General features: G+C 42.1%; 1 protein-coding gene and 1 long non-coding RNA gene across 3 annotated transcripts in view; one reads left to right on the top strand and one right to left on the bottom strand.

Moving 5' to 3' along the window:
* The window catches only part of PDE1C (phosphodiesterase 1C), a 296,339-nt gene that overhangs the window by 227,912 nt on the left and 41,646 nt on the right, over positions 1 to 26,781 (top strand). Inside the window, exons 12-14 of the mRNA XM_057376150.1 lie at positions 13,688 to 13,789; positions 15,105 to 15,225; positions 25,536 to 25,617. Of these exons, the coding sequence (XP_057232133.1) occupies positions 13,688 to 13,789; positions 15,105 to 15,225; positions 25,536 to 25,617 (305 nt within the window). The remainder of the gene's footprint in view (positions 1 to 13,687; positions 13,790 to 15,104; positions 15,226 to 25,535; positions 25,618 to 26,781) is intronic.
* LOC130579394 (uncharacterized) lies at positions 7,850 to 26,479 on the bottom strand. 2 transcript variants are annotated; one of them, XR_008965980.1, is made up of 4 exons: positions 26,418 to 26,479; positions 13,454 to 13,534; positions 12,461 to 12,642; positions 7,850 to 12,362 (listed from the first exon to the last, which is right to left on the bottom strand). It is a non-coding gene; the product is annotated as an uncharacterized LOC130579394 (long non-coding RNA). The 2 variants fall into 2 exon arrangements; XR_008965981.1 differs by having other exon boundaries at positions 12,461 to 12,639.

Genomic DNA, 26,781 nt, shown 5'->3' with positions numbered 1-26,781 from the left:
GAATACTGCATCAGCCAGGGGACAAAGACAAGATAACAGAGAAATTCGTTCTCCCAACCATGTGATGGAGAAAACAAAAGAAAAAAAAAAAAAGCCCTGACAGAACAACTGAACCTCTGTGATTACAAAACTCCCCCGTCCTCCAAACAATAACCAAGGGGAACAAGGATAAAACAAGGGAAACTTGGAGAAGTATTCCTGTTCAAACCAGTCAAATGCTGCCAAACCATTTGCTCCAGGCCGCCTAATAGGGCCTCTCCTAGTGGTGGCAGCTCTGTCAACAGTGGTAGATGGAACTGGACCAATGTCTGTAACTCATGGAGGAAGTGAGGGAAGGTCCAATTTTCATGGCATGAATCTCCTGAGTGGCAGTAAAGAAAACAAAGGTCCCAAAAAAATGTCCTCTACCCCCTCCAGGGGCTGCGCCTGACAACCATGGCCAAAAAAAAATGATGGGATATTTCCTCTGAAAAAGTCCAGGATTGATGAACGCAGTTTCTCGGAGACCTGCACCAGACAATTCCCCATGGAGTTCAGAGAGAAATGAAAGAATGCTTCTGTTTCTCTCTGCCCCTGGCCCAGAGCATATGTCCCAGGTAACTCTCTCGGCAGCCCACAAAGAACCAAGAAAGAAAGCTCTATCTGAGTGCTATCCCCGCTCTTAAAGAGATGCCAGCAACTCTTCTTTCCATGGGCCCAGTGCAAAACACTGGCTTCTGGTCCAATTCCAGTCCCTGAGTCTTAAGGAGACAGTAAYACAAACTGCATGGACTGACACAGAGGTAAAATGGAATATGATTCACACCTTCTGCATCATCCAACACTTTATCCACCACTTATTCCATATCATCTATATCATGCCCAAATTATTACCTTTTAACTATACACATATACACATACAAATAACTGTATACAAATGAAGGTATTATTTCAGTAGCCACTGACTGTACCCTCCAGATGTGGGTCCATTACTCATTTTGTCCATGACTGATATAGCGGGAGCAGTTCATTTTCATTGTCCATGGTATTTACAACATGTAGTGGCATTACCATTCATCAACAAGTGTTAGAAAAGGAATTCAACATTACAGACTGTTCTCACCCAAAGCCAAATCCCCTTGAGGTACATGCCAGGTGTCCCTGTCCTTCTGCATTACACACCAAGTGTACACAGGTCATTGAACAAAAAAATTCCATAGCTGGGTTTGCCTTTACCTGCTTGGGGCAGGATTAATACAAACTGTCTTTCCTAACATAGCTCTCATATGCGTCATGGGGACTTTAACTCCATCTGCTGCACACAGGAGTTCCGATTGGGCAAGTCCAGCTCAGTTAATCAAACCTCTGGTATTAACTGACCAGGTAGCCTTTGTTAAATGCAGATGCCACAGCTTGAAGGTCCCACTCATCATTGTCTTCACTGTGCTTTTTTTAACAGTCCATTGCTCTGCTCAGCTTTCCCAGAAGCTGGTACATGATGGAATATGATACACCCACTCAATACCATGATCTCTAGCCCAGGCGTCTATAAGGCTGTTTTTGAAATGAGTCCCATTGTCTGACTTTATTCTCTCAAAGATAYCATATTGCCATAAGACTTGTTTTTCAAGGTCCAAGATAGTGCTCTGGGCAGTGTCATGAGGTGTGGAATACGTTTCCAGCCATCCAGTGGTAGTTTCTACCATCTTGAGGATGCAGCACTTGCCTTGGTGGGTTTGCAGCAGTGTGATGCAATCAATCTGCCAGGTGTCCTCATACTAAATATGGGGTCTAAATATATTTAKATCAATGCCCTCCATACCACAGGGGCTTTACCTGCTTGGTCTGCTTGATTGCAGTCCATGTCTCACAGTCATGGATTACCCGGGATATAGTGTCCACGGTTAAGTCCATCCCTTGGTAACGAGCCCAGTGGTTGCATCTCTTCTCTGATGACTCGAGGCACCATGGGTCCACCAAGCTAGAAGTAACTCAGCCTTGTGTTGCCAGTCTACATCTACCTGAGATTCTTTAATTTTGGCAGCCCAATCTACCTGTTCATTGCTGTGGTTCTCATCATCAGCTCAACTCTTAGGCACGTGTGCATCCATATGATGAACTTTCACAATCATTTTCTCTATCTGGTAAGGGAGGTCTTACTTGAGAGGCAAGATGGGTTTTCCTCTGTGCTGCCAATTGGCTTTTATCCACCTTTCCAGACACCCCCAYAGAGCATTTGCTACCACCTACAAGTCAGTGTAGAGTGTTGGCCACTGCTCTCATTCAGCAATATCCAGAGCTGGTTAAATGGCTTTCAGCTCTGCAACCTGACTTGACTCACCTTGTCCATTGGTGGCTTCCACAAATTACTCTATAAGGCTCCTTACAGGTGCTTTCTATTCCCTATTAAACCCTGTGATACAGCAAGAACCATCAATAGAGAGAGTGTATCACCACTCTCTCTCCGATGGCTGGTTATATGGTGGGGTCACCTCAGCAAGTCATCTACTCATCTTCCTCTGTAGATGATAGTCCAAAATTCTCACCTTCAGGCCAGTTCAGGATAACTTCCAAGAACCCAGGGTGATTAGGATTTCCTTTCCAGGCTTGCAGTATGATGAGAACCATACACTTACCTCACATAGCATCAGTGCCATGATATGTGGAAGGGATTTTTCCTTTGAACATTCAGCCCAGCACTGATACCTGTGTTTTAGAATGACTTGTGATTTTGGTGGTAATTACTTCTGAGGTGGCCTGAACTCCTTCATAAGCTGCTAAAATCACTTTTCCTGTTGGTGTAGTTGGCCTCAGATCCTTTGTATCCCTGTGGCCAAAGGTCTTGAGTTTCTCCAGGAACCTTCTTGACAGAGGCTCCAGGTTGCAGTGTAGAGCACATTCTTCTTATCCTGTCTTGCTCTGACTGGCCCAAGGGCTACTGCAGGAGCAATCTTTTGTTTGATCTGTTCAAAGTCCTGTTGTTCAGGACCCCATATGAAATAATTTTTCTTCTGTGTCACGAGGCAGAGAGAGCTTACTCTCTGGCTGTACTCTGGTATGTGCATCCCCAAAAACCCATGTGTTATAGACTGTTTTTACAAAGAAGAGCAAGGAAAACTTGCTTTGTGAATAAAATGGATCGAACCCAGAAAGGTTCAAAATATCCCCTAAAACTTGATTAAAACTAAATGGGGTTAGGTGTTGGCAACAAAAAACTTGGTATGTTTTATTTAATAGTAAGAGACAAAGAGAAAAAGAAAGAAAGTGTGCAGGGGATGGGGAACAGCTGGAGAGTAACAGGGGTTACATAGAAACCTATCACCCTTCCAAGCATCCCAACAAGCACTTCATTGCTCCCTTCCATCTGTTCTTCGTGGTGGTGAGGGTCCCTTGCTGCCCCACCATCCAATGGATTAATATACTTTTGGGCCAGTTGAGAAAGCTCATGTACCTCCCCAGGGGAGGGCAAGTTTGACACTCTCTTGCAACACTGTGGATCTGTTACATTGTGTTGCAGTGCTCTGGTGCAGCATCTGGGGACCCCTTTATTGGGGGCCTTTGATTGGCCATGACATCCCCTCTGCTATCCTTCACCTGGTGCAGCTTTTCCCAGGGTGAAAGGGTCCCACAGCTGAGCTGGTCTGCACAGCAGAGGATGGGTGTTCACTGCCTTGAACCAGAAGCTTTTTCATCACACAGCCAAAGCCTCTTCTCCCAACCTTTGAGGTGAGGGCCTGTGTGAGCCTGGCAGCTGAATGCCCTGGGGCTATGGTCCCCACCCTGATGGTGCTAAGCTTGATCCCTCTGTGAATGTATTCTTCTCCCCTAGATCTTATGTGAGTCATTTTCTCTTTTCTCCATCAATATGCAGTCCAGGGCCTTAGTCTGGCATGGCACTCTTCTCTGGAGCTTTTATGCAGTTTTGCTACAATAGGCAAAAGTCCTTTTAGGCCATAAACTATAACATTCCAGTTGTCCACACAATGGTGCCTAGGAAAGCCTGGGCTTCCTTCTTGGTGCTCAGTAGGGATATAGCAGCTATGTTATTAATCACCTAGTCTGGAATTTGTTGACATCCATTTTGCTGCTTCACTCCTAGCAACTGATCCTGTACGGGTCCCCTGACCTTACTTTGATGGATAACCCACTTTAAGGAGAACCTGGATTCTTTTCTCCCCTTTCTCACAAACTTCCTCTGCCATTTTATCCCATAGGATCAGGTCATCAATGTAGTGGAGATATTCCAGAGCCTCAGCCTTTTCCATGGCAAATGGTGGGGCTGTGCTTTCAGCCCTGGAGTCATTGTCCAGGTGTAGGGGATGACCCTCCAGCTGAAACCAAACTGTGGCTTGCACACTGCTGCTAAAGGAATGGAGAAAAATGTGTTGGCAATATGTCTTGGTTTGAGAATGTTTTCAGAGAAAAAATGCTACAGGGTAAATGTTTCCTCTGAAGTGAAAAATTTGATTATTTTTCCCCACCAATATAAAATAGATATTTGGGCAAAAGTGAAGAGAAAAAAAAAAGTTTATCAACAAAACACGGTGCCCACAGGACACAGATAAAAAGTAACTGTTAGATATTTAAAAGTCCAGTAACGCACGCCGCTCCCTTCCCCAACAGCTCCTCGGCCACATGGTATGGAGAAAGATGGGGCAGGTCTTGTCCTAGGGGAAAAAAAAAAAAAGAAACAAAAGAAAAGTCCACTTCGGCTGCTYGAGCAACTGTGGCAACCTGGTGGCAGTCCTGTCATCACTGTGGATGAAACAGAGGGCTTGGTATGCTTTTCTGTCACCAGCTGGGATTCTTCCGGAGTTCAGGATGAGACGAAGCAGTGTGACTTTTCCCTGCTGGCGCCCAGCTGGTTGGCGCTTGCCTCCTGGTTCTTGGACTGCAACCCTGCCGATCTGCTCCAGAAAATCACAGGAGTCGCAGAAGGGATAGCAATCCAGGGATAGCTGTTTGCCCAAGCTGACAAACCCGAGCTAGCTAACTAGCAACAACATAACTCCCCTGCACGCAGTGAGCAGGACTCCCGCAGTGCCGAGCTGAGCTCCAAAAGCCCACGACCACGTGGCAGACCTGGCTTTTTAACTGCCCGCGCTGCCTTCCCAGCCTCCCCTGCCCCTTCTTCAGGGTTGCATTTAAAGGCACAGACACCTTTGGGCATACAAAATGACGGAATATAGGAATACAGGATTGCCACAAAATAAACCCAAGACACAATACCAGTGGTGGCACCATTTTCCTGCCTTGGACTCCAGTACATACTGAAGTTGCAGCATGTCTGTCACAGCAGCACTCAGTGGTGGTGTGACTTCATTCAGGCCATGATAGTCCACTTTAGCCTCCTTTAGACTTATGCACAGAATGTATGGAGCTATTGAAGGGGGGGCGGGGGGGGGTAACTCTAGCTGACTGCTCCCTGGATCTCCAGTTCATGGATTATTGAATAGATGACAATCACAGTGTCTCGGTCGGTATGGTATCGTTGATGGTGCATTTTTTGTGGCAGCAATYGGTACTTACTTTTCTTCACCCTTCAGATGTCCTACTGCAGAACGGTCCTCTGAAAGGCAAGGCAGGGTATTCAATTGTTTAATGTCATCTGTCTCCAAAGCATCTATCCCAAAAGCGCAAAAAAGTTCTTTTGGGTCTTTGAAATACCCACTCATGAGGTAATCTGTATCAAGAATACATGGGGTCTCTGGACCAGTCAAAATAGGGKTTTTTTTTCCATTCCTTCCTGGTCAAGGTCACTTCAGCTTCCAACAGAATCAACTGCTGCAACACTCTGTCACCCCAGGAAACAGATTCTGCCCCCACCATATCATGATGGTATCAGAGTACACTATGTGCCAGTGTCAGCCAAAGCTTTCTATTTTCATGGTTCTGATGTGCCAGGACACTGAACCCACACACTCCAATAGACCCAATTTTCCCTGGTGTCTATCAGCTTAGGGGTAGGGCTCCTCTAGTTCTGACTATCAGTCCCTCCCTGGGCACACATTCTGGAGGTCCCTTGAAGGGGATTGGACATGTCATCTTCACTTCTGTTCTGCCCAGAAACACACTCCCAGGAAACTGGAGCTAATTTAACTCTTGCCAAGTTTCCTTTGAAAGCAGTTTCTTCTTTTAGTTTATGTAACGGTGCTGCTAAGATGGAAGTGGGTTTTCATCCCATTTTCTCATGTCTTCTCCATGCTCACAGAGGAAGAGCCGTAGGTTGCCTCGTGGAGTGTACTCCCTCTCTCTAGCTGTGGGGTGCCTGCTTCAGGTAGCAGGGATTCTGATCTATGCTGGTGAAATGTGGGAAAGACCCTCCCTAAGCTCCTTTCTGAGTTTCTGATGGCTTTTTGATGGCTCTCTGATAGCTCTCTTCAATCTTTTCTTCCAATATCTACATACATTCAGTCAGGTCTGTTTCCACAGCTGAGATTAGGGCTCAGGTTGGGGTGTGGACAGTGACTTCATATGTCTGTAGCCTTCTTGTCAAAGTACTCGCTGTCTTGTCTTCCTCATTCCATTGCATTATCAATAGGAAGTGCACTTGTGTATCAAGCTGTGCAAGTTTCAACCACATTAATGTTGTACACAAGGTCTGGAATTCTAGTGTGTTGATCATTATTTGAGAAAATTATCTCTATCACACTTAGTTCTCTCAAGCTTTGGATTCCTTCACAGATTCTACTTTCCCTTTCCTAGATGAAAATCTGGAATATGCACATCCTCTGACCTTGCACAATTTCAGATCATCATTTTTTTCTGAAACAGATGAAAAATACTTCGGAGACAGTAAAAAACAAAGGATTTCTCTACTGAAAAGTTACTCATCACTTCAAACAACAGGCATCACAACAGCATGAGACTGAAAATAATAGGTAAAAGTTTCAGATAATGCATAAGTGATCTCAAAAGATATAACACTAGAGGATTGTAAGTTAGTGCATTTGTTGCTAGGTTGATATAATGCTGAAATTAATTACAGAGGGAATTGAAGATAGATATTTATTCATTTCTTGGATTTGCATGAGTCAGAATAGAGCCTGGAATACACACAGCTGTTATTTTTGCTCTACCATCTTTTGCACTTTATTTCTGCAATCGTCTTCAAAGTCTGCACAACACATTACTCTTCTGCACTCTGCATGCTGCCTAGAAGCTCTGGCTAAACAGACACCGGAAATATTTTACAAGGTGTGTTTCCACTGAAGTGTCTCTTGACTATATTTAATGGTTCTAATAATGCACAAAAAGCCTGTTAATACTTTACATTACATACTTTGAGAGCCATCTGTTTTTTGTCTGACCTATCATCTTTCTATTAGAGAAGCACAGTATATAAAAGCAGAAGAAAAGCACAGCATCTGAAAGTTTCCAATTCTTTTCCTTTTAGAAAATGTATGTGTCAATCTCAAAGAAGGAATGGGGTAAGAGAACGGGCCAGCACTACTTTTAAATATCAACACATGCAATGAAACTGTCCAAACCACACCACTAAAGACTTAGGATCTATAAATATTATTACTGACGTATGGTGAAGAGGCAGGCAAATGCACTGTAGCTCTGACTTCACTGTTACCAGGGAGACTCTAAAGTCTGTTATCCCCCAGGTATTTGTGCAATAACTTGTTCTCTTCTATTCTCTAGTATTCAAACACAGTTTTGTATTCAGGAAGAAGTTCATGAAGAATAAAAGTTAATTCTCTCAAATACTAACTGTTCTGAGTAATTTCCTACATAACTTGACTTTGGAAAAATTGTCCAGGTCTTTAGAAAATAGGAAACTTAAAACAGTACCCAAAAAAAAAAAAAAAAAAAAAAAAAAAAAAAAAAAAAAAAAAAAAAAAAAAAAAAAGCTATAGTGCAAGATAATGAAAAAAAGAATTATTATACCCCTATAATCTACCCACTATATCAAACTGATAAGTTCAGACATGTCCTTGAGTTAACCTCTTGGAGAAAGTCATAGAAGCACCAGGTTAAGCATTCACAAAAGTGGTCATATCAGAATATTTTCCAGAAAAGATAGCTTGCCTATCAACTCAGGCCCAGGAAATGTACTGGACACAAGCTTCCATCTGCACATTAAGGATTCAATCAGTCTCCTATTTTAGCCTGGTCACTGTGGCATCGAGGTAACAAGTATGGTAGGAATATGGAAGAGATATCCCAAGATCTCCATAATTCACAATGATTTTCATTAAATGAAAATAATAGAGCTCCCCAGCTATATCTTGTCTTTCTCTCTCTTCCTCTCTCTCTCTCTCTCTCTCTCTCTCTCTCTCTCCTAAAAGATAGTAAAAATGTAACTCAAAGAAAAGACAATCCTCTAAATATTTGGTCTGCATGGTGGCCTACATGAAAACAGCATGAGCCAAAGGTTGAAAGGAAACTAGGAAACAGCAGAGAGATGGCACTTTTCCCAGGTCACCAGTGGACACTTCTAAAGCCTGTATTGCCTTTCATATCCCAACATGCGAGGAAAGCAAGGGACTGGAGTGATACAGGTTAGAAAGGGGTACACTGGAATCGGCTGGCACCATGGCAGCACAGGCACATCAAACCCTCACCAGAAACACCTGTATAACAGTTCCATTTTCCTTCTTTCAACAATAGCATGATTTCTGTTTGCAGACTGTCATTTACTTACTTTAGAGGAAAGAAAAACACCTCCTTTCCTCCATCACAGTTCTCAATAACTTTGTTCTAGTTTGATAGCAAACCTGTGGAGGAATTAACCCCAGACAAATATGGTGTGAGAGATTTCAAGTTAGAACTACAGTTGAATAGGAAACATTTAAAATGAAGGTAATAATACAGAAACACCAGCTTAAAGTGAAGAAGTCAGAATGCAACCTGCCACTCTGTTGGTCATGGTGGTGGTAGCAGTCCAGTTAGATGGTGGCTGCAGTCCTGTTGGGGTGATGGATATGGTCTTGTCGAAGTGGTGATTCTGAAGAAAGATCTGATCTGTCTCTGGAGGTCCAATGATGGTCTTCTCTTCTGGGAATCCACTGGAAGTAGTGCCCCACAGTGTTCCAAGCATCAGTTTACATACAGGTGGGAATGTTCAGTAAATCCCCTCTGGGCAGGGCATCTCACAATGGGATGTGTAATTCTTTGAGTCATTCCATGAGACCTTGATGGCCCATTAGCAGAGATGACCCAGCACAGAATATCTGTTGCTTCCCCAGAGGGTTTTATCAGGACTGAGTCAGAGAGGATAAAGAAAACTGACCCATCTTATCTTAACAGCTTATGGAGCTGGCAATAGAATACATACTTTCGGTTACACCTTCCATGTGAACCAAGACAAACATTTACACAGCTCAAGTTACATGGGAATCAGCTGATGGGGGAGATTTACCTACGCAACCTTTAGCCCAATCACTCCCCTCAAGAGCCATAGCTAATATCCAATCAGTCCTGCCTTGACTGAGTCACAACTGCCCTGCAACAATTATTTTGTGCAATGTCAGGGCGGACCTACCTTCATCTCCAACCACCCATGCAGTAGCTGAGGCAAGAACAAACAGGGGACAGCAATCGCCCACAGGCCTTCCTGTTATCAGACTAAAATCTCACCTCCAGGCCCTAAGGACCTACAGTCCAATAGATTCCTTCCATCACCTCTGTATAGGAGACCAGAGGGTGCTGGGACCTCTCCTTCTTTCTGCCCCTTTTTGCTGCTGTTGGGTGTTTTGGCAAGACTAGCCAATATGCAATTAAAAAGCAGGAGTAAAAAGCAGCACTCAGTTAAAAAAAAATTTAAAAAAGCAGTAAAAAGCAAATTAAAAAAAAAAAAACAACCTATTTAAGAAAAAAAAAGCTCCTTCCTTATTTGACACTTTTGATACTTCATGTGGACTCCTGTGTCTTGTCCTAGACACCCCAGAACTTGGTGTGGGGTTATCCCAGTACCTTTGAGATGATGAGTACCTGGGGCACATGGTTCATGAAAGCAGGGAGAAGAGCCTGCTGCTGCACTGTGCATTTGGGAATAGAGAAGGATCACAGCTGGGTCTGACCAGTAAGCTTCCAGTACATTTAAATAGTTTCCCTGGTCCAACACCACATAGGAAAATCTCACATTTAGCTTCTACATATGCTTTGCTATTGTTAATTTTGCTATCTAGAAGAGCAAAGTCCTTGTAATAAAATAAGCATAGAAAACTTCATTTCTCCTTCCTGCATCCCGATTCTTTGTGGTAGGAAACAAGGTATGGGTACAATTTCTCCTTCCTGCTTGCTGAGTCTTTCTGATCAAAGACATATAAGAACATTCAGATGTCAGTATTCTTTGTCATTGTGCCGAGTAGTGGCACTGCACCTCTAGTTAATGAGATGTGGGAGGAAAAATGTTTCTTCTAAAAGGTAGAAATCAAACATAGAAGCAGAGCTTTGCTGTGAATGCTCTCTCTGCAGGAAAAAAATACTTCTGTGAAGTCCAGAGCTCCTCTGTCTATAAGGTCTTTAATCCCACAGCAAGCAGGGAGAAGGCCATGCTGTCAACTAGTCTTTCACAACTTGGTTTCTAATCAACAGCATTATTTGATTGGTTCCCTCATGGGGCCATGGAGTTGACTGGCTGGGATCCAGCACAGCTTGCAGACCCCATGCTTGCAGCAAACCATTGAACACACTAAAGTGACAGGTTTGGTGCACCTCAAGGGATGCATTATCAAGATTTTTCTGAATGTAAATAAAAACATTGAGACTTTCTGGTATACTTTGCTTTGGTTTGGATTAGGGGGGTTATTTTCAGTTTTGCGGTCTTTGTTTTCTTTTTTAGCCTGCTATATTCTCTCTCTCCTCTTAGAGGAAAAGAAGCCCAAATCATTCCTGCTCTTACTCATGTATTTTCATGTCTTCCAGTTCTGTCATTTTTAACACTTGCCTTGCTTTATTGTGCCCTGAGACAGAATAAAAAACCCCATTCAACACTGATGTATCACAGGCTAGAATGAAATAGCAGTCATTCATTCATGCACATGTGTTTTTTTTCAGATCAGGAATACAAACAATTGTTTTTATACACTCTGTGATATCAGTTTATGGAAAGATAATATCAAAGATAATAAAGATAATTTCAAACGTATTCATTGTTGTTTGCCTGTCCTGGTCGGAGCTCCTACTTCTGGAGGCTCATTAATAATAATCTCACCCAGCCTGTTGGGGGAGCACGATCAGATGATACTTCCCAGCTTTTCAACTCCTTCTACCCCTTCAGGTCTAGCACATCACTTTTTGAGAACGTCAAATTCCCTCTGGATGTTAAAAACATCATATTCTTGTTGCTAATTCTGCTATGTCTCCACTGTACAGTCTACAACATGTTTAGAATCAGGCTGGGATTTCCAGGGAGTTTTCCCAGAACTATCCCAGGGGTGAAAAATCCTGAGTGGCATGGAATGTGGGAGGATATAGGAGAGATTTTTAAGAAATGCTCTAGTTCAGTGAATTTCCCCTTGAACAAACACAGGACCCAGCAAAGGTAGGAGAACACTTGAAGGAAAATTACAGTGCAGTTCCAAAGAGGGACATCTTATTGCACTGTGTTGGGCCCTGGATAAGRCTTATTGCATAGTGTTCATTACTGCACAGCAGGGCCTACAGATGGAGGGGAAGGGGAGCAAATCAACAGAACCCCCGGTCACTCAGACTGCAGTTAAACTAGAAGGGCAACCTAAGCCCGTAGTAGTTGCTCCTGTTCACATGAGGAAATCCAAGACCAAATGGATTCATCTGGTGGATGACGTCAGGGAGGCAGAACACTCACAGCCAGCACAGGAATCAGATCAAGAAATAATTACCAAACCCCTATCCTTAGAAAGTCTATACAATCTGCAGAAAGACCTCATCTAATGAAAAGGCAAGTCTATACTGAGCTGGCTGATCCAAGCCTGGCATACTGCAGGTGATACTACAGTTTCGGATGGTACTGAAGTGAGGCACCTGGGACCTGAGTTACATGATGTGGATATCAGTCAGGGGATTGCAAGGGGGCCCAAACCTCTCAGCCTCTGGATGCGACTCTTAGCAATTGTGAAGGAGAGATACCTTTGCCAAGAGCACCTCCAGCTGCATCAAGGCCCTTGGAAAACCACTAAGTACATGTACATTCTTTGCACTGCAGTCAGTAACTCATTTGCCTGAACTGAACCCTTTGCTTTTGTATTCTTACTGCAATAAGTTACACACAAAGTAGCCCATGCAGAGCAGTATGATGGAGTTGTAGTCCAGAGGATGTAGAGAAAATTCTGCTGTTTCCCAGCATTAATTGTTCCCACAACATAATCATACTATTTTCTTGTAAAAGTATATTTGCACATTCAGGTTCTTCTCTCTTGGTCATCTTGACTGCTTGAAACTAACCAGGCCTGGCAAAAAAAAAAAAAAAAAAAAAAAAAAAAAAAAAACAAAAGTTTAATAATTTAAAATTAGGTAGACTATTTACTATGCAAGTGTTCGTACTTACAGGTTGGGAGGAGAAGGTGATTATAGGGGGGGAAGAGCAAGGCCAACTGATGTCATCAGTGTGCAGAACTCTGGTGGTGGAGAGGTATCACATAATGATTTATGTGCCACCCATGATCAAGTAAGTGCAGCCGTCATGGGTCTCTACAGTGGTGGTCTGCAGCTGGAGTCTGAGCACAGCTACTAGAAGCAAGAGAGGAATGATCAAAATAAACGTCATGAGATAGTAATAAAAAGGAGAATGTAATACTACTACTACTATAACTACTGGTGATAATGAAGATAATTATAATAAAAGCAATGAAAATGAGAGAGAAAGAAACAAGTGATGCACAACACCATTGCTAACCTCCTGTTGACTGATGCCCAGTCTGTCACCAAGCAGTGATCACTGGCTCCAGTGATACATTGGGCATGACATTCTATGGTATAGAGTATGCCATTGGTCAGTTTGGGTAAACCGTATTGGCTATGCTCCCTTCTTGTGCACCTGCTTGCTGTCAGAGTATAGGAAACTCAAAATATGTGATTTGGAGTAAGTACTTGTTATCAACAACAAAATAATCAGTGTATTATCAACATTGTTCTCATTTCAAATCCAAACCACAGCACTGCACTAGTTACTAAGAATAAAATTAACTTTATTCCAGACAAAAACCATGACAGCAAGTTTACTTTACAAAAACTAATACAGAAATAGTTTGAATTAATAATATTAAGGAAATAGTGAGTTTCAAAGGTCTTTAGTTTATATATGTATCATACAAATTAGGCGATTTTTTTTAACACGTCGGTTTTCTACCGAATGACTCAACTTGAAACAAGCATATCAGCCATTTGAATCAAGTTACCTGATTCTGAGGTTTTAAACTGTCTTTTCCCTTCCTTTTAAGAATGCCATATAAAAGAAATTAATTTAAGAAGTTTGTGTTTAATTGGAAAGGGAGTGTTAATACCAATGTGCTCATCAGAAAACATCTAAAATTCCTCTTACCAAGGATTAGTCACCTGGCTTCATTTGCATCCCACCCACACCTGAGTCTGTGCAGAAAATTCTTCATCCTCTTCCCCATCCCTGAAAGAGGAATAATGGAAAGAGTTACATACAAAGGCATTGTGGTTGATAATTTGCAGATAGACAAGAAAAGAAAAGAAACCGGGGCATGTCTGATGCTGGTTTTTGTGCTTCTTCTTTCCTTGATGCTCTCATTGTGATGCTATCGAAAAGAGAATTCAGAGCTCTAGTAATTGAGATGGTGTTGGCCACCGATATGTCCTGTCACTTCCAGCAAATCAAAGCTATGAAGAATGCTTTGCAGCAACCAGAAGGGTGAGTCACTTCTCAACATGGTGCGGTGAGGGGGTTGCATTTCAGCTGGTACTTTGCGAATGTCTTTGCCTTCAAAAGCATCTCTCCAGAGGCCCTCTCTTTCTTTGATGTCCACAACAATTTTCTTTCTGCTGTTGAATTTTGAATGAATTCACTTAGGAAGGGACAGCACATCTACAGTCTCTGCTGGTGGCCCAAAGCTTTCAAATGTTACCATTGTTGGGACCACATTGTTGATGTTTCAAACGTCACCATTGTTGGAGCCAGCCTCACTGGGCATTCTCTGGTGGGTAGCATGACGGACATCCTTCATCTGAGTGACCTCTACAATTGAGTATGACTCAAGGTTATAAGACCTGCAAAATATAACTTGCACTTTGCCCTTATGCAGATGGTATCAGCTGCTACTCCTGGAAGGGGCCTGTTTCATAACCAGAGGACAGATGAAAACTTGAGATCCACTGAGGGAAGAACTGGAAAATAACAGATGGAGCAGTATGGGGGAAGCCTTTTCTTCTTCTCAGTATGCCACAGGGACCTGTAATATTTTGTCCACAGCTCCTCCAAAAAAAATTCCTTCTATATTGCTCTGAGTGATGGTCAGTTTTTCACCCTGGACACAGTTATTTCCAGAGCCTCCCAGAATTATACCTGTATTAGAATTATACCTGCACCAAAGCAGGTGCAGCTAGCCACCTGATCTTCTCAGAAGCTACAACTATTTCAACTATTTTTGATAGCCAAAAAGTGGAATTAAAAACTGGGACCACTGATTCCAAGAATACATTATATACTGGGTTGTTGGGCTAACCTCCTAGGTGGTGGTTGTAAGAAATCACTAGCTTTTTTTCCCTGTGAAATCAGATGCCAGAATGTCCTTCTGTTCTCATACTAGCTTTCTATCAGAGAAATATTTATCAGTTATTGCGTACACTTGTCAAAGTCCCAGAGATCCGTGCTGTTCATTACACTAGGATGATAGCAACCAGCTTCTCTTCTGAGCTGCATAAAATGCMACACAGATAAAATGTGTAAAAGAACAGCTCTTCAAGACTACTAGTGCAGACAAGCAAGCTTGGAAAGTTGCTGTGCAACTTTTGTTTTTGCATTTCTTAGTAACTCTTTTAAAACAGGAATTGTGTATGTTGGAGAAACAAAAGAGTATTTCAGTATTGTCTGATTTTATGATCAGAGAAAACACCTCATTAATATGCTGGCCAAAGATTCTAATTGCCTTATTTTCCTGTAGATAAGGTTTTGTTGTTCTTCCCTATAAGAGCAGACAATTAATTTGTTTGATCCTTTGGGTTTTCAGAATTGACAAGCCGAAAGCCTTATCACTGTTATTACATACAGCAGATATCAGTCATCCAGCCAAGGCCTGGGATCTCCATCATCGGTGGACCATGTCTCTGCTAGARGAGTTCTTCAGACAGGTAAAGCTAGGGAAGTTCCTTTGTTTTCTGCAGCTGAGAGGGAGTGTGTAGGATTGGGTAAGGATATAGGAAAATATGAAGATATTTTAATTTATCCTTGATTTGTGTAAGAATCTTCTAAATTGTATGAAGCTTTCTCCTCTTAGCACCATTAGCACTGGCTATTATGACCCTTAGGAGGCTAGTGTCTGATCCACTGCCTATAGATATAAACATTATCTACATAATAGAAATTATAATTTGTGAAGCTAATATGTCTTTCAAATTAGGAAAACACAGAATGTACATCACTCTGCTTAGCTCTAGAACGATAAAACCAGATTTTGGTAGCTGTAATTTGTAGAACTCTACTTACATTGTTGCAATGAATGTGAAAAAGTCTTACTTTGCCCTTACTTTAAAAGAAGTGACCTGATCAAAATTACAGTTCATAGTGGACCACCTGTTGACACACCCACAAATCTAGGCAAGTCATTGAGGTTTGTCTGATGGTTAAAAGGTCCCCAAGTGATTAACAAAATGCATTTAAAGAATCAAAATAGAAAAAAAAATAAAAAAGTAAAAGAAAACAGATAATTTAAAGAGTGTATAGGATGCTTTTTCCCATTATGAATTGCTAACCTAAGAAGTGCTAGCACTTAAGTGCTTATTTTCCCTCCATAGTTCAATAACTTCATATTATATAGTAAATCTGAATGCAAAAGGGAAAAATGCAACAATTATTTAAAAGTTCTGATAATTTTTTTTGATCTGTTTTTAAAGGCACGGCAGTAATCCCCCTGTTTTACAAGGATATTGCAAAAATTTGCTTTGAAATGAATCCTTTGACTTGTTTTGCAAAGCAGGAAAGGGTTTATTGGTGGAAGCAGAAAGATCATACCTGTAGCTGATACTGTCTTGTTAAACATGCAAGACATAATGTCTTGCTCATGCAAGTAGGATGATTATAACATGAATATTAGGGAAAATTCTGAGCATATTTATGTTTTTATAGCTCAAAGTTATACTAAACATGTTAAAATACTGCTAAAGACTTGTGAAGGAATATAAATTGCCTAGATGTGAGACCACAGAAACTCCAAGTTTTGTTTGAATTTACATGTTATGAAGACAAAGCTATTATTTTATATTTATAAGACTTATTTATATTTATAAGACTATTTTAATTTCAGCCAAAAAATTCTACTTTAGTTTTGTATGATGAATGACACCACTTTTAAATGAAGCTTTCTATAAAACTTGTATTCTAATTCCAAGTTCAGATGCAGTATTTTTTCCGTCTTCAGGAAAATCACTAAGCTTACCATGAAGAACAGATTTATGCCCACTGAAGTTATTTAATACTAGATCAATAAGTACTGTTCATTAGAAGAAAACCTTCTTCTAATGAACACTTCTCACAAATTGATGTCCCAGTTCTGGCCAGGACAGAGTTAATTTTTGCAATAGCCAGGAGTGCTATAGATATGGAGGTTATTCTATTCCATCTCAATTAATTTTCCAGGGATAGAGGAGAGGCTGTCTTCTGGGTTGGGGTAGTGTGGTCTGCTCTTCCGTGAGCTTTTGGATGTGATTTACTTCCTCTCTCTTGAACTTCCTCTCTCTTTGGTTTTTCTTATCTCATTGCTGTTCCCAATAGATTATTATTATCTCAACTGCCAATCTTTACCTTTTGTGCCTTCATTTGCCCTCTCCAGCCCACTGCAGGGGGAGGAGGAGGGAAAGGGGAAGAGGGGAATAAGTGGTTTAGAGTTTTTTCCATGGGAGCACAAAATTGAAGAATACATTGCTAAACCAAAACAGCCTAGTTTTGCACCCATTGTGGGACTCAAAGAGTTGAGATAACAACCCATGTGGCCACAGAGTGTTGTAAACCAATTTATTCTAAACATTTGTTTTACTAGGTATGGAGCCACTGGTCACAATGTTGCTTGGTCTGTTCACAAGGCTGTGGTACCTAACTGCATATATATTTCATATATACACTAAGTGCTTAACATGATGTTCCTTTCCAGAGCAGGGAGAGGGATTAGGATTGCCTTATTGCTGCAGTGTTTGATTTTAGCTTTGCACAATGAAGGCTCTCACAATGGGAGGAAGAGGCAGGGCCAGAGATAGTTTCCCTATCCCCGGGTGAGCTGCACGATATGTGAAAATTCTTCAGCTGCCAGTTGGGTGAACCCCTGATTACCTGCCTGGTCCGGTCCTGGGATATTGTGGCCCATATTATGAAACTAGATAGATGGTAGTGAAGCCATGCAACTGCGATCTGTGTCCTGGGATGTGGGCATTAACAAAGGGATTGGGAAGAAGACAGAAACAGTCAGCCTCTTGAGCAACTCCCATCAAGTGTGAGAAAAAGATATTCGTTTTCTCAAGTATGTTCTAGTAGTGTGCTTAAATAGGGGGAAAGCTATGGAGAAATGTATCCAGTACCTGAGAGAATTAGCTGTGCTGAAGGTAACCTATAGTGATTCAAAGAACAAGCAGACCCCAGTAGATTCAGAACAGGTCCAGCTGACACAATCCATGTGGCAGAAGTTTATACAGAGTGCACCATCGTCATACACCAACTCAATCAATAGTCAATACACCAACTCAATCAATAGCATCACTGAATGCTGCTGTGAYGGGCATGTTGGAAACTGACGACAATCTGGAGTCAAAGGCAGCAAAGTGATGCCACTATGGACATTGCTAATGCATTTTTCTCCATTCCTTTATCAATAGAGGGGAGGCCACAGTTTGCTTTTACCTGTAGGGGTGTCCCATACACCTGGAACCAAGCATTGATGTCAATGAAAGAAAGAGACAAAGAGGGCTTCAGGTGACTACACAATTACTGCAATATGAAATAATTTCTTTTCCTCCTTACCAAACTGGACCTCAGCTGTGGAAAGACTCTCCCAGACTGTGGGCAGGCATGAAAATTCAAGCATGTTAGAGAGGAAAGGTCTTATTACCTGCCAGAATGGACCAGAGTCTCTGCTATTGGAAGCAAGCATGCGCCAGCTCAAGATAGAGGGTACACACCACAAGGTAACCTGCAGTTTTACTTGACCATAGAAAAGAAGTGAGGAAGTGGAATGGAAAACCCATCTCTACCCTAGCAGCGTGGGTACATGAGTTGAGAGGAAGGACAATCACTGCAAGAATTTCTTCAAGGATAAATGCCACTCCAGTTTCTAATGGGCAAGTCCTCAGATTCAATGGAAAGGCTGATGTTACTTCTGATCCTCTTAAAAGGACAGCCAGTTCATATTTACGAAAAGTGAGCAGCAAGTGACATGACCAGAGCTACAGGATCCCTGCCTCCAGCCAAGTGGAAGAAAGGGACAGGTCTATTGGACTGTGAGGATGCCATGGCCTGGTACATGAAACCCACAGGAGTATAAGGCTTTAGTTGACACTGGCACACGATGTACCCTGATGCCTTCAAGATCTGTGCAGGCAGAATCTATCTTTATTTCTGTGGCAACACGCGATCCCAACAGCTGACAGTACTGGAAGCTGGGGTGGGCCTGACAGCGAACAAAAGGCAAAATAACAGCCCATTCGGCTGATCGGCCTAGAGGACCTGTATATCCTTCCCACAGATTAACTCAGAAGAAGGTATTTCAAGAACCCAAGAGGACATTGTTGGGCTTTTGGGATAGTCTTGGAGACAGGAAATAAGATAGATGAACACCTTGCCTGTTCTCTCAGAGAATGTTTTTACTGTGAGACTGCATAGGGTCAAAAGCAAGGTACTGATGACTACAGGTACTGATGACTACAACAACAGGGCATCATCAACAACACCACACCAACCAGGGGTCTGTGACCCTCATCCATGAAATGATTCATGAAGTGGAGAGCCAGGGAGTTGTCAGCAAAATTCACTCAGTCTTCAGTAGTTTTATATGGCCAGTGCATAAATCTAGTGGAGACTTACAGTAGACTTTTGTATCCTGAACAAAGTCACAGCATCACTGAATGCTGCTGTGATGGGCATGTTGGAAACTGATGACAATCTGGAGTCAAAGGCAGCAAAGTGATGCCACTATGGACATTGCTAATGCATTTTTCTCCATTCCTTTATCAATAGAGGGGAGGCCACAGTTTGCTTTTACCTGTAGGGGTGTCCCATACACCTGGAACCAATGGTTCCAGGAGTGGAAGCACAGCCCCATTATTTGCCATGGACTGATCCAGACGGAACTTGAAGGGGGTGAGGCTCCAGAACACTTACAATATGTTGAATGACATTATTGTGTGGAGCAACACAATAGAGAGAGTTTTTTGGAGAAAGAAGATAATCCAGTTCCTCCTGGAGGTTGATCTTGCCATAAGGCAAAGTAAAGTCAAGGGACCTGCCCAGGAAGATAAATTTTTAGGATTAAAATGGCAAGATAGATTTTCTCAGATTCTAATGGACATGGTCAACAAGAGAGCAGCTATGTCCCCACCAACCAGAAAGAAGGAAACACAAGCTTTCCTCAGTACTGTGGGTTTTTGAAGGATGCTTATTCCAGATTAAAGTCAGATTGTAAACGCCTTCTATCAAGTAACTCAGAAAAATAAATGTTTTAAGTGATGTCCTGAACAGCAGCAAGTTTTTTAACAAATTAAACAGGACATTCTTCAGGAGCCATTGGGCCTGTTAGGACAGGACAAGATGTGAAAAATGTGCTGTGCACTGCAGCCAGGGAGAATGGTTCTTCCTGGAGTCTCTGGCAAAAGGCACCCTGGGAGACTTGAAGGTGACCGCTGGGATTCTGGAGTTTGGCATACAAGGAATACGAGGCCTGTTACACCTTGACTGAAAAAGAGGTACAGGCAGTTTATGGACAAGTTCTAGCTGCTTCAGAAGTGATTGTCACTGAAGCACAGCTCTTCCTGGCACCCCGATAGCCAGTGCTGGTCCGGATGTTTAAAAGGAAAGTCCTTTTCACACAACATGCTTCAGATACAGTGTGGAGTAAATGGGCTATGCTGATCACTCAGAAAGCTCAAATTAAAACCTCAAATTGCCCAGGGGTATTAGCCTGAAGGCAAAATCACAAATCATGAATTGGCCTGAAGGCAAAAATTTTGGACAATTGTCATAATTGAAGGAGGAAAACATGACATGTGCTGAGGAGGTCCCACCATATATAATCAGCTACCAGAAAATGAAAAGTTATATGCACTCTTTACTGGAGGTTCTGATGTATTGTAGGAGTACATCAGAAATTAAAAGTTACTGTAGGAAGCTCTACGTAATGAGTTGCAGAAGCTCTTGTCAGACAAGGTGGATTCAGGCTGCAGACCTGTAAGATGTCCAGCTGGCTTCCAGTACTGCTGGTGGAGAGCAATGGCCAGCACTCTACCTCTCCACTGACTCATGGATGGTAAAAAATGCTCTGTGGGGGTGGCCCACAGACCAATGGAAAAAGACCAGTTGGCTGTGTGGAGTAAACCCATCCAGGCTGCTGAAATGAAGCGAGGCATTAGGCATTGCTGTGTGGAGTAAATAAGCTGGTTGTAAAACTAAGTCATGTAGATGCACGTGTACCCAAGAGTAAGGCTACTGAAGGACACCACAATAATGGATAGACGAATCAAGCTGTCAAGACTAAAGTGTCTCAGGTGGCTCTGGATTGGCAGAATAAGGGTGAATTAGTTCTAGTTTGGTGGGCCCATGATGCCTCAGGCCATCAAGGAAGAGATACAACAGGGAGGAGATGGGCTTGTGATCAAGGCTGGACTTCACCATGGACACTATGTCTCAGGTCAACTGTGAAACATGCACTGCAATCAAGCAGGCCAAGTGGGCAAAACTCTGTGGTATGGGAGACAGTGGTAGAAATATAAATATGGGGAAGCCTGGCAGACTGATTATATCGCACTCTCTCAACCTGACCAAGAAAGTGTTAAGTACTTACAGTGGTAGAAATAACCACTGAAGATGGACTCTTTGCCTCATGTCACTGTCTGTAAAGACATCTTGGAACTTGAAAAACAAGTCCTATGGTAACATGGCACCTCAGAAATAAAGAAATGAGTCAGGCAATGGGACTCCTTTCAAAAACCACCTCACAGACACCTGGGCTGGATAGCATGGTGTGGGGTGGGTTTATCATATTCACTACTGTATACCAGCCTCTGGGAATATTGAATGGTACAATGGGCTGTTAAAGACTATATTGAAAGCAGTGGGTGGTGGGACCCTCAAACATTGGGATCTAGGTTTTGTGTAAGCCATCTTGTTAGTCAACTAGAGACTCCGCTAACTGATCTTCCCCTGCGCAATTAAAACCTCCACATACCATAGAAGGGGTAAAAGTCCCTGTGATACATATGAGGAATATGTTTGGAAAGACAGTTTGGCTTAGGCTTGCCTTAAGCAAACACAAACCCATCTGTGGGTACTGTTTTGCTCAAGGACTTGGGTACACTTGGTGTGTAATGCAGAGTGACAGGCAAACATGACGTATGCCTCAAAGGGAATTGATATTTGAGTGAGAACAATCTGCAATGTTGAATTGTATACTACTGGCTGTTGAATGACATTGCCATTGTATGCCATAACCACCACAAACAAGGGATATGGACTGCTCCAGATACACCAGGTGGGAACTCCTGATGCATCTTGCAACCACCCAACAGTACACCAGCCTTCCTGCCCTGAAAGACAGCTAAGATGGATAGAATTCACACTAATGGACTAAATAAACTCAAGAGACATCTTGGAAGGATGGCCACTGACTACAGAAATTGTAACAGTGCTTGTACATGCATACATATATATCCATTTTTCTATATAGATGTATGTAGTTGGAAAGTGTAGGATCTGGGCATAAAACACATGATATAGAACAAGGGGTAGATACTGCCCTGGTTCTGAATCGGTCAGAGTAAATTTTTTACAGCAGCCAGAGGAGGCACGGCTAGGACATGGAGGTTATTCTATACCACTTCACACCATTTTCCTGGGCCGGGGGAAGGGCTTTCTTCTGGGTCAGGATAGCATGGTGGCAATCAGGTTGGGCTCTATAATGAGAATCTCCATGTGAATCACTTGCCTCTCTTGTGCACCTTTGTAATTTATATTTTTGCAGTTAGTGCTCATTTTCTTATCTTATTGCAGTTTCCAGTTGATTGTTCTTAAGTTGTGATCTGTAACTTTTTTGTGCCTTCTATTCTCCTTTCCAAACCACTGTAGGGGGAAGGGGAGGGGGAGTGAGTGAGTAGTGCATAATTTTGAGGTTTTTGATGGGGACACTAAATTGAAGAATACCACCCCTAAACCATGATATTGAGAACTACTACTAGCCAAGGGGACTATGGTTATAAGGAACTYGTTTGACCTTGGGTTGGATATGTATTTCCCCAAGGTCTTTAATTGCAGACCCTTTAGTSTCCTTTCTGTTAAATGTTCTCCAGAGACATAAAGCCTGACTTAACCTATATCAGAACAGATCCCCAGTCCTGTTGGATCTCTCATATCACAAGCTCTTTGTGATATGACTTGACATAYGTCTTTGCACACCAAATGACCATGCTGTGGGTGTGAATGATTCTAAGTACAATACTGGTTTTCTTACACTCAACGTCTATGAGCACTTCTTAAAGCAAACATCCTCCCTTAATTAATTAGTCTTACTAATGCACTTTAGACAGCCATTAGGGACCTGCTCAAACAGTTTAGAGATCAAGTGTCTCTCTGAGTGGTCACAAAGGCAGGCAGGTGCTTCTTTCTGTGACAATTAGGCACAGAGGTTTTTTGGAGGCCTAAGGTGTAAGAGAGGAGTTATGAGCTGGCATTGAGAGATGGTTTTTCTGAGAGACACAGCTGACACAGTAAAGGAGTCTTACTTGGAAATATTTCTGTGTTCAGTGTGTGTTTTACCCTGATTCTTGTGTACCAGGCTCCTACTATAAAGCAAAAGTGTTCTCTAGTAGAAGGATACTCTTGCTTGTTGTTCCACACAAAATTCTAGAAGGACTTGTGTCCTCATTTTATGTATATTAACAAAAATAAGAAGAATTCAGCTTTTCTTAAACCTACAAAAGTTTTTCTCTGGTTTGTTTCCTGAATATTTTAGCTTCTATTTGACATTAGTAAGAACATTGGCAAGAAGTTCAGCACAGTTATAGTAAGCTGCTGATTTAAGGAAATGATTTCACAATGTATTTAGTAAGCTGTTTAAATTTGAATACTTTGTGGGGACTATTGCAGCTATGTCATCCTATACTTATCTTCTCAGCATAAAGCAATATTACAGAGTGACTGAATCAAATTAAAGGGCCTTTTGAAACATGCAACTTGAAAAACTGGAAAATATGGGGTTATAATGCTTGATCTTCTAGCATCTTGTGATGCTAAAATAAAGGAGTTTCAGTTCCAAGATCTTGTACGCATGTTTGGACTTATATAGTTAAAATGTAAATGCAACCTAAAAGTAAGGCGAAATGCCATATTCATAGCATCATAGAATACCTGGTTGTAAGGAAGCTGAAGACCCATCTGGTCCAACCTTTCTTGGCAAAAAAAACAGTCTAGAGAAGATGGTCCAGCACCCTATCCAGCTGAATCTTAAAAGTGTCTGATGCTGGGGAATCCACCACTCCCCTGGGGAGATAATTTTAATGGCTGATCTCATTGTGAAAAATTTTCATGCTGTGTCTAATCAGAATTTCTTCAGGAGCAAACTGTACCATTACTTCTTATCGTTTCATGTGCCTCTTCATAAAACAGGGGTCTCCATCTTCTTTGTAGCCACCCTTTAAATACTGGGACATGGTGACACGGTCTCTCCTAAGCTTTCTTTTCTCAAAGCTTAACAAATGCAGTTCTCTCAGCCTTTTCTTACATGGAAGGCTTCCCAGTTACTTCATGATTTGTGCAGCCCTTCTCTGAATCCACTCCAGCCTATTTACTTCTCTTTTTGTATGGGGAGACCAAAACTGAGCACAGTATTCCAGGCAGGCACTGAGTAGAGTGGGATAATGGCTTCCTCATCTCTGCTGGTGATGCCTTTGTTGATGCAGCCCAGCATTCTTCACCACAACACCACAGTGTTCACTCATATTAACTTGTTTTCCAACAGGACCCCTCAGGTCCTTTTCCACAGAGCTGCTCCCTAGCTGGTTTGTTTACAACCTGTGCTACGGTCCTGGATTAAGTTTTCCTATGCAAGGTGAAAGACCTTATATTTGTCCTTGTTGCACTTCATAAAGTTCTTGTAAGCCCACTCTTCCAGCCTATCCAGGTCTACCTGCCAGGTGACTCCTTTTAAAAGTGTCCCCTTTCCCACTTGGTTTGGTATAATCAGCAAACTTCACCAGGGTACACTTGATCCCATCATCCAGATCACTTACAAAGATATTAAACAGCATTGGGTCCAGTATCAATTGCTGGAGTAACCCTCTTGTGAGAGGTTGTTAGTTTGAAAAGAAGCTATTTAGCACCACTTGCTGACAGGCTGGGGCATGTCAGCCAGTTCCCCACCCATGGCATGGGCCACTTGTCTATACTATAACACATCAGTTCCTTTAGGAGGAGGCTATGGGAAACCATATCAAAAGCCTTGGAGAAATCCAGGTAGACAATATCCACAGCTTGTACCACATCAACCAAGCAGGTTACTTATAGAAAACTGTTAGCGTTCTCTTTGGAAAATATTACTGTTCTGCATCTGGCTTGGGAGTTTCTAATCTGAAAGACTGAAAAAGACATGCAAAGGAGTGCAAGCCCTGAAAAATCAGTCCTGACACTTTAAACAAACCATTATTTTTCACTGAAGCCAAGCAGCTAGCAAACCTTCATCTGTGCCACCCATTCAGAAAAAGAGATCTTTTTACACACTCAGCAACAGCAGTTTTTTCTACCTCTCTTTCAGTTACTGAGTGAAAAAGTAGCAGGGAAGGTTGAGGCAACAAGCCTGACATTTTGTGAAAGAACAAGAGGGCCTAAGTAAACTAAAACTGTTCAGGGGGCTATCATGTTTCCTCATGAAATATTTGCTCTGGAGATCTGCAGTGAGAAGGATTCTTGTGCTCAAGTGGATTTTTGGTTGGTGCATAGAAGTACCAAGCAAGCAGGAAAAGCTCTGATGAAAAGTCACTGGAATCAAGATGTTTAATTCACCAATTTGTCCCTGGACTACAACTTTTCCAGCCAGACTCAAATTCTCCACAACTTATGTTAAGAAAACAGGCAATCCAAACAAAATTCAAACTTAATTAAAGAAAGTAAAATGAGAGGCTTTTACAGTCCTGACATAAGTTATCAAAGTTTAATATATCTTGTCTTTTTTTAATTTCTTCTCAATTTTATTCTCCAGGGTGACAAAGAAGCAGAACTAGGGCTGCCCTTCTCTCCTCTGTGTGATCGCAAATCTACTCTGGTTGCTCAGTCCCAAATAGGTATGTCTCTTTTGATGCATGCAAAGCAGCATTCTAAAAGAAAAACTCAGCCTTCTCTGTAGTGCTGAGATCCTAGTGATATCTTTTGGTAGTATGTTAAAGTGAGAAAATCAGGCGCAATGGCATTGTTTTCCTCAGATAATAATTTAAAGCTGAGAAGCCATTAAATTTATGGTTGGTTACCTTTGATATGGCTGCAGAAATAACTACAATGTTTGGTTATGACACTTATTCCATGGTTTTGTGATCTGTGAAGACAATATCATGTGAATGAGTGTCATTGGTGTATATGAAAATGTAATGTGAGTTCCTTTGATATCCTGGACAGAAACTATTTGTTTCTGCCATCCTTTCCCTCCTAATGCTTTAGACAAACCATTATTTTTCACTGAAGCCAAGCAACTAGCAAACCTTCATCTGTGCCACCCATTCAGAAAAAGAGATCTTTTTACAGACTCAGCAACAGCAGTTTCTCTACCTCTCTTTCAGTTACTAAGTGAAAAAGCAGGGGGATGGTCGAGGCAACAAGCCTGACATTTTGTGAAAGAACAAGAGGGCCTAAGTGTTAAAACTGTTCAGGGGGCTATCATGGTCTGGTTACTAAAGTTATTAGAAATGCCTCTGCCCAAATTAAGGTGCAAATGAGACCATATGCCAAAGTCAATAGTATGCTTTTAAATGATAGCAAATATGAGAGAGGAAAAGAGACAAAAGAAGAGAAAGAAGTAGAAAATAGGTGAAATAGGTGGGGGCAGGGGTACAGAAAGAGAGTGACAAAGGCAGAAAAACGAGAATATCACCATCTGTGGATCCCAACGATGTTCCTCCGATCCTCTCCAGCTGATCTTCTTGGTGGTGAACTTCCCCCCAAAAAGCATAGAATCTGATTGGTTATGGCAGGAATGCCCATGTATGTCCCCTGAGGCGGGGAGACAGTCTCTTGTAGCAGACTCTGCATCTGTTGCATCATTTTGTGTCATGTGTGATCCCGTGGTGCAAGGTCTCTGGGGAGCATTTTGGGGATTCTTTGATGGATTATGACACACCCTCCACTGCCTCTCATGTGAATGTCACAAGGATACGGCCTGTGGGGTTGCAGGTTCCACAGCTGGGCCAGTTTGTGTGAGGGAGGATGGGTGTTCTCTGCCTCTGACCAGAGGCTGC

The sequence above is a fragment of the Malurus melanocephalus genome, unplaced genomic scaffold, assembly GCF_030028575.1.
Source record: "Malurus melanocephalus ecotype Western Australia unplaced genomic scaffold, MMel_1.1 scaffold_271, whole genome shotgun sequence".
Classification (NCBI taxonomy): domain Eukaryota; kingdom Metazoa; phylum Chordata; class Aves; order Passeriformes; family Maluridae; genus Malurus; species Malurus melanocephalus.
The sequence above is the reverse complement of the archived record's forward strand: the minus strand, read 5'-3'. Positions and strand labels throughout refer to the sequence as shown.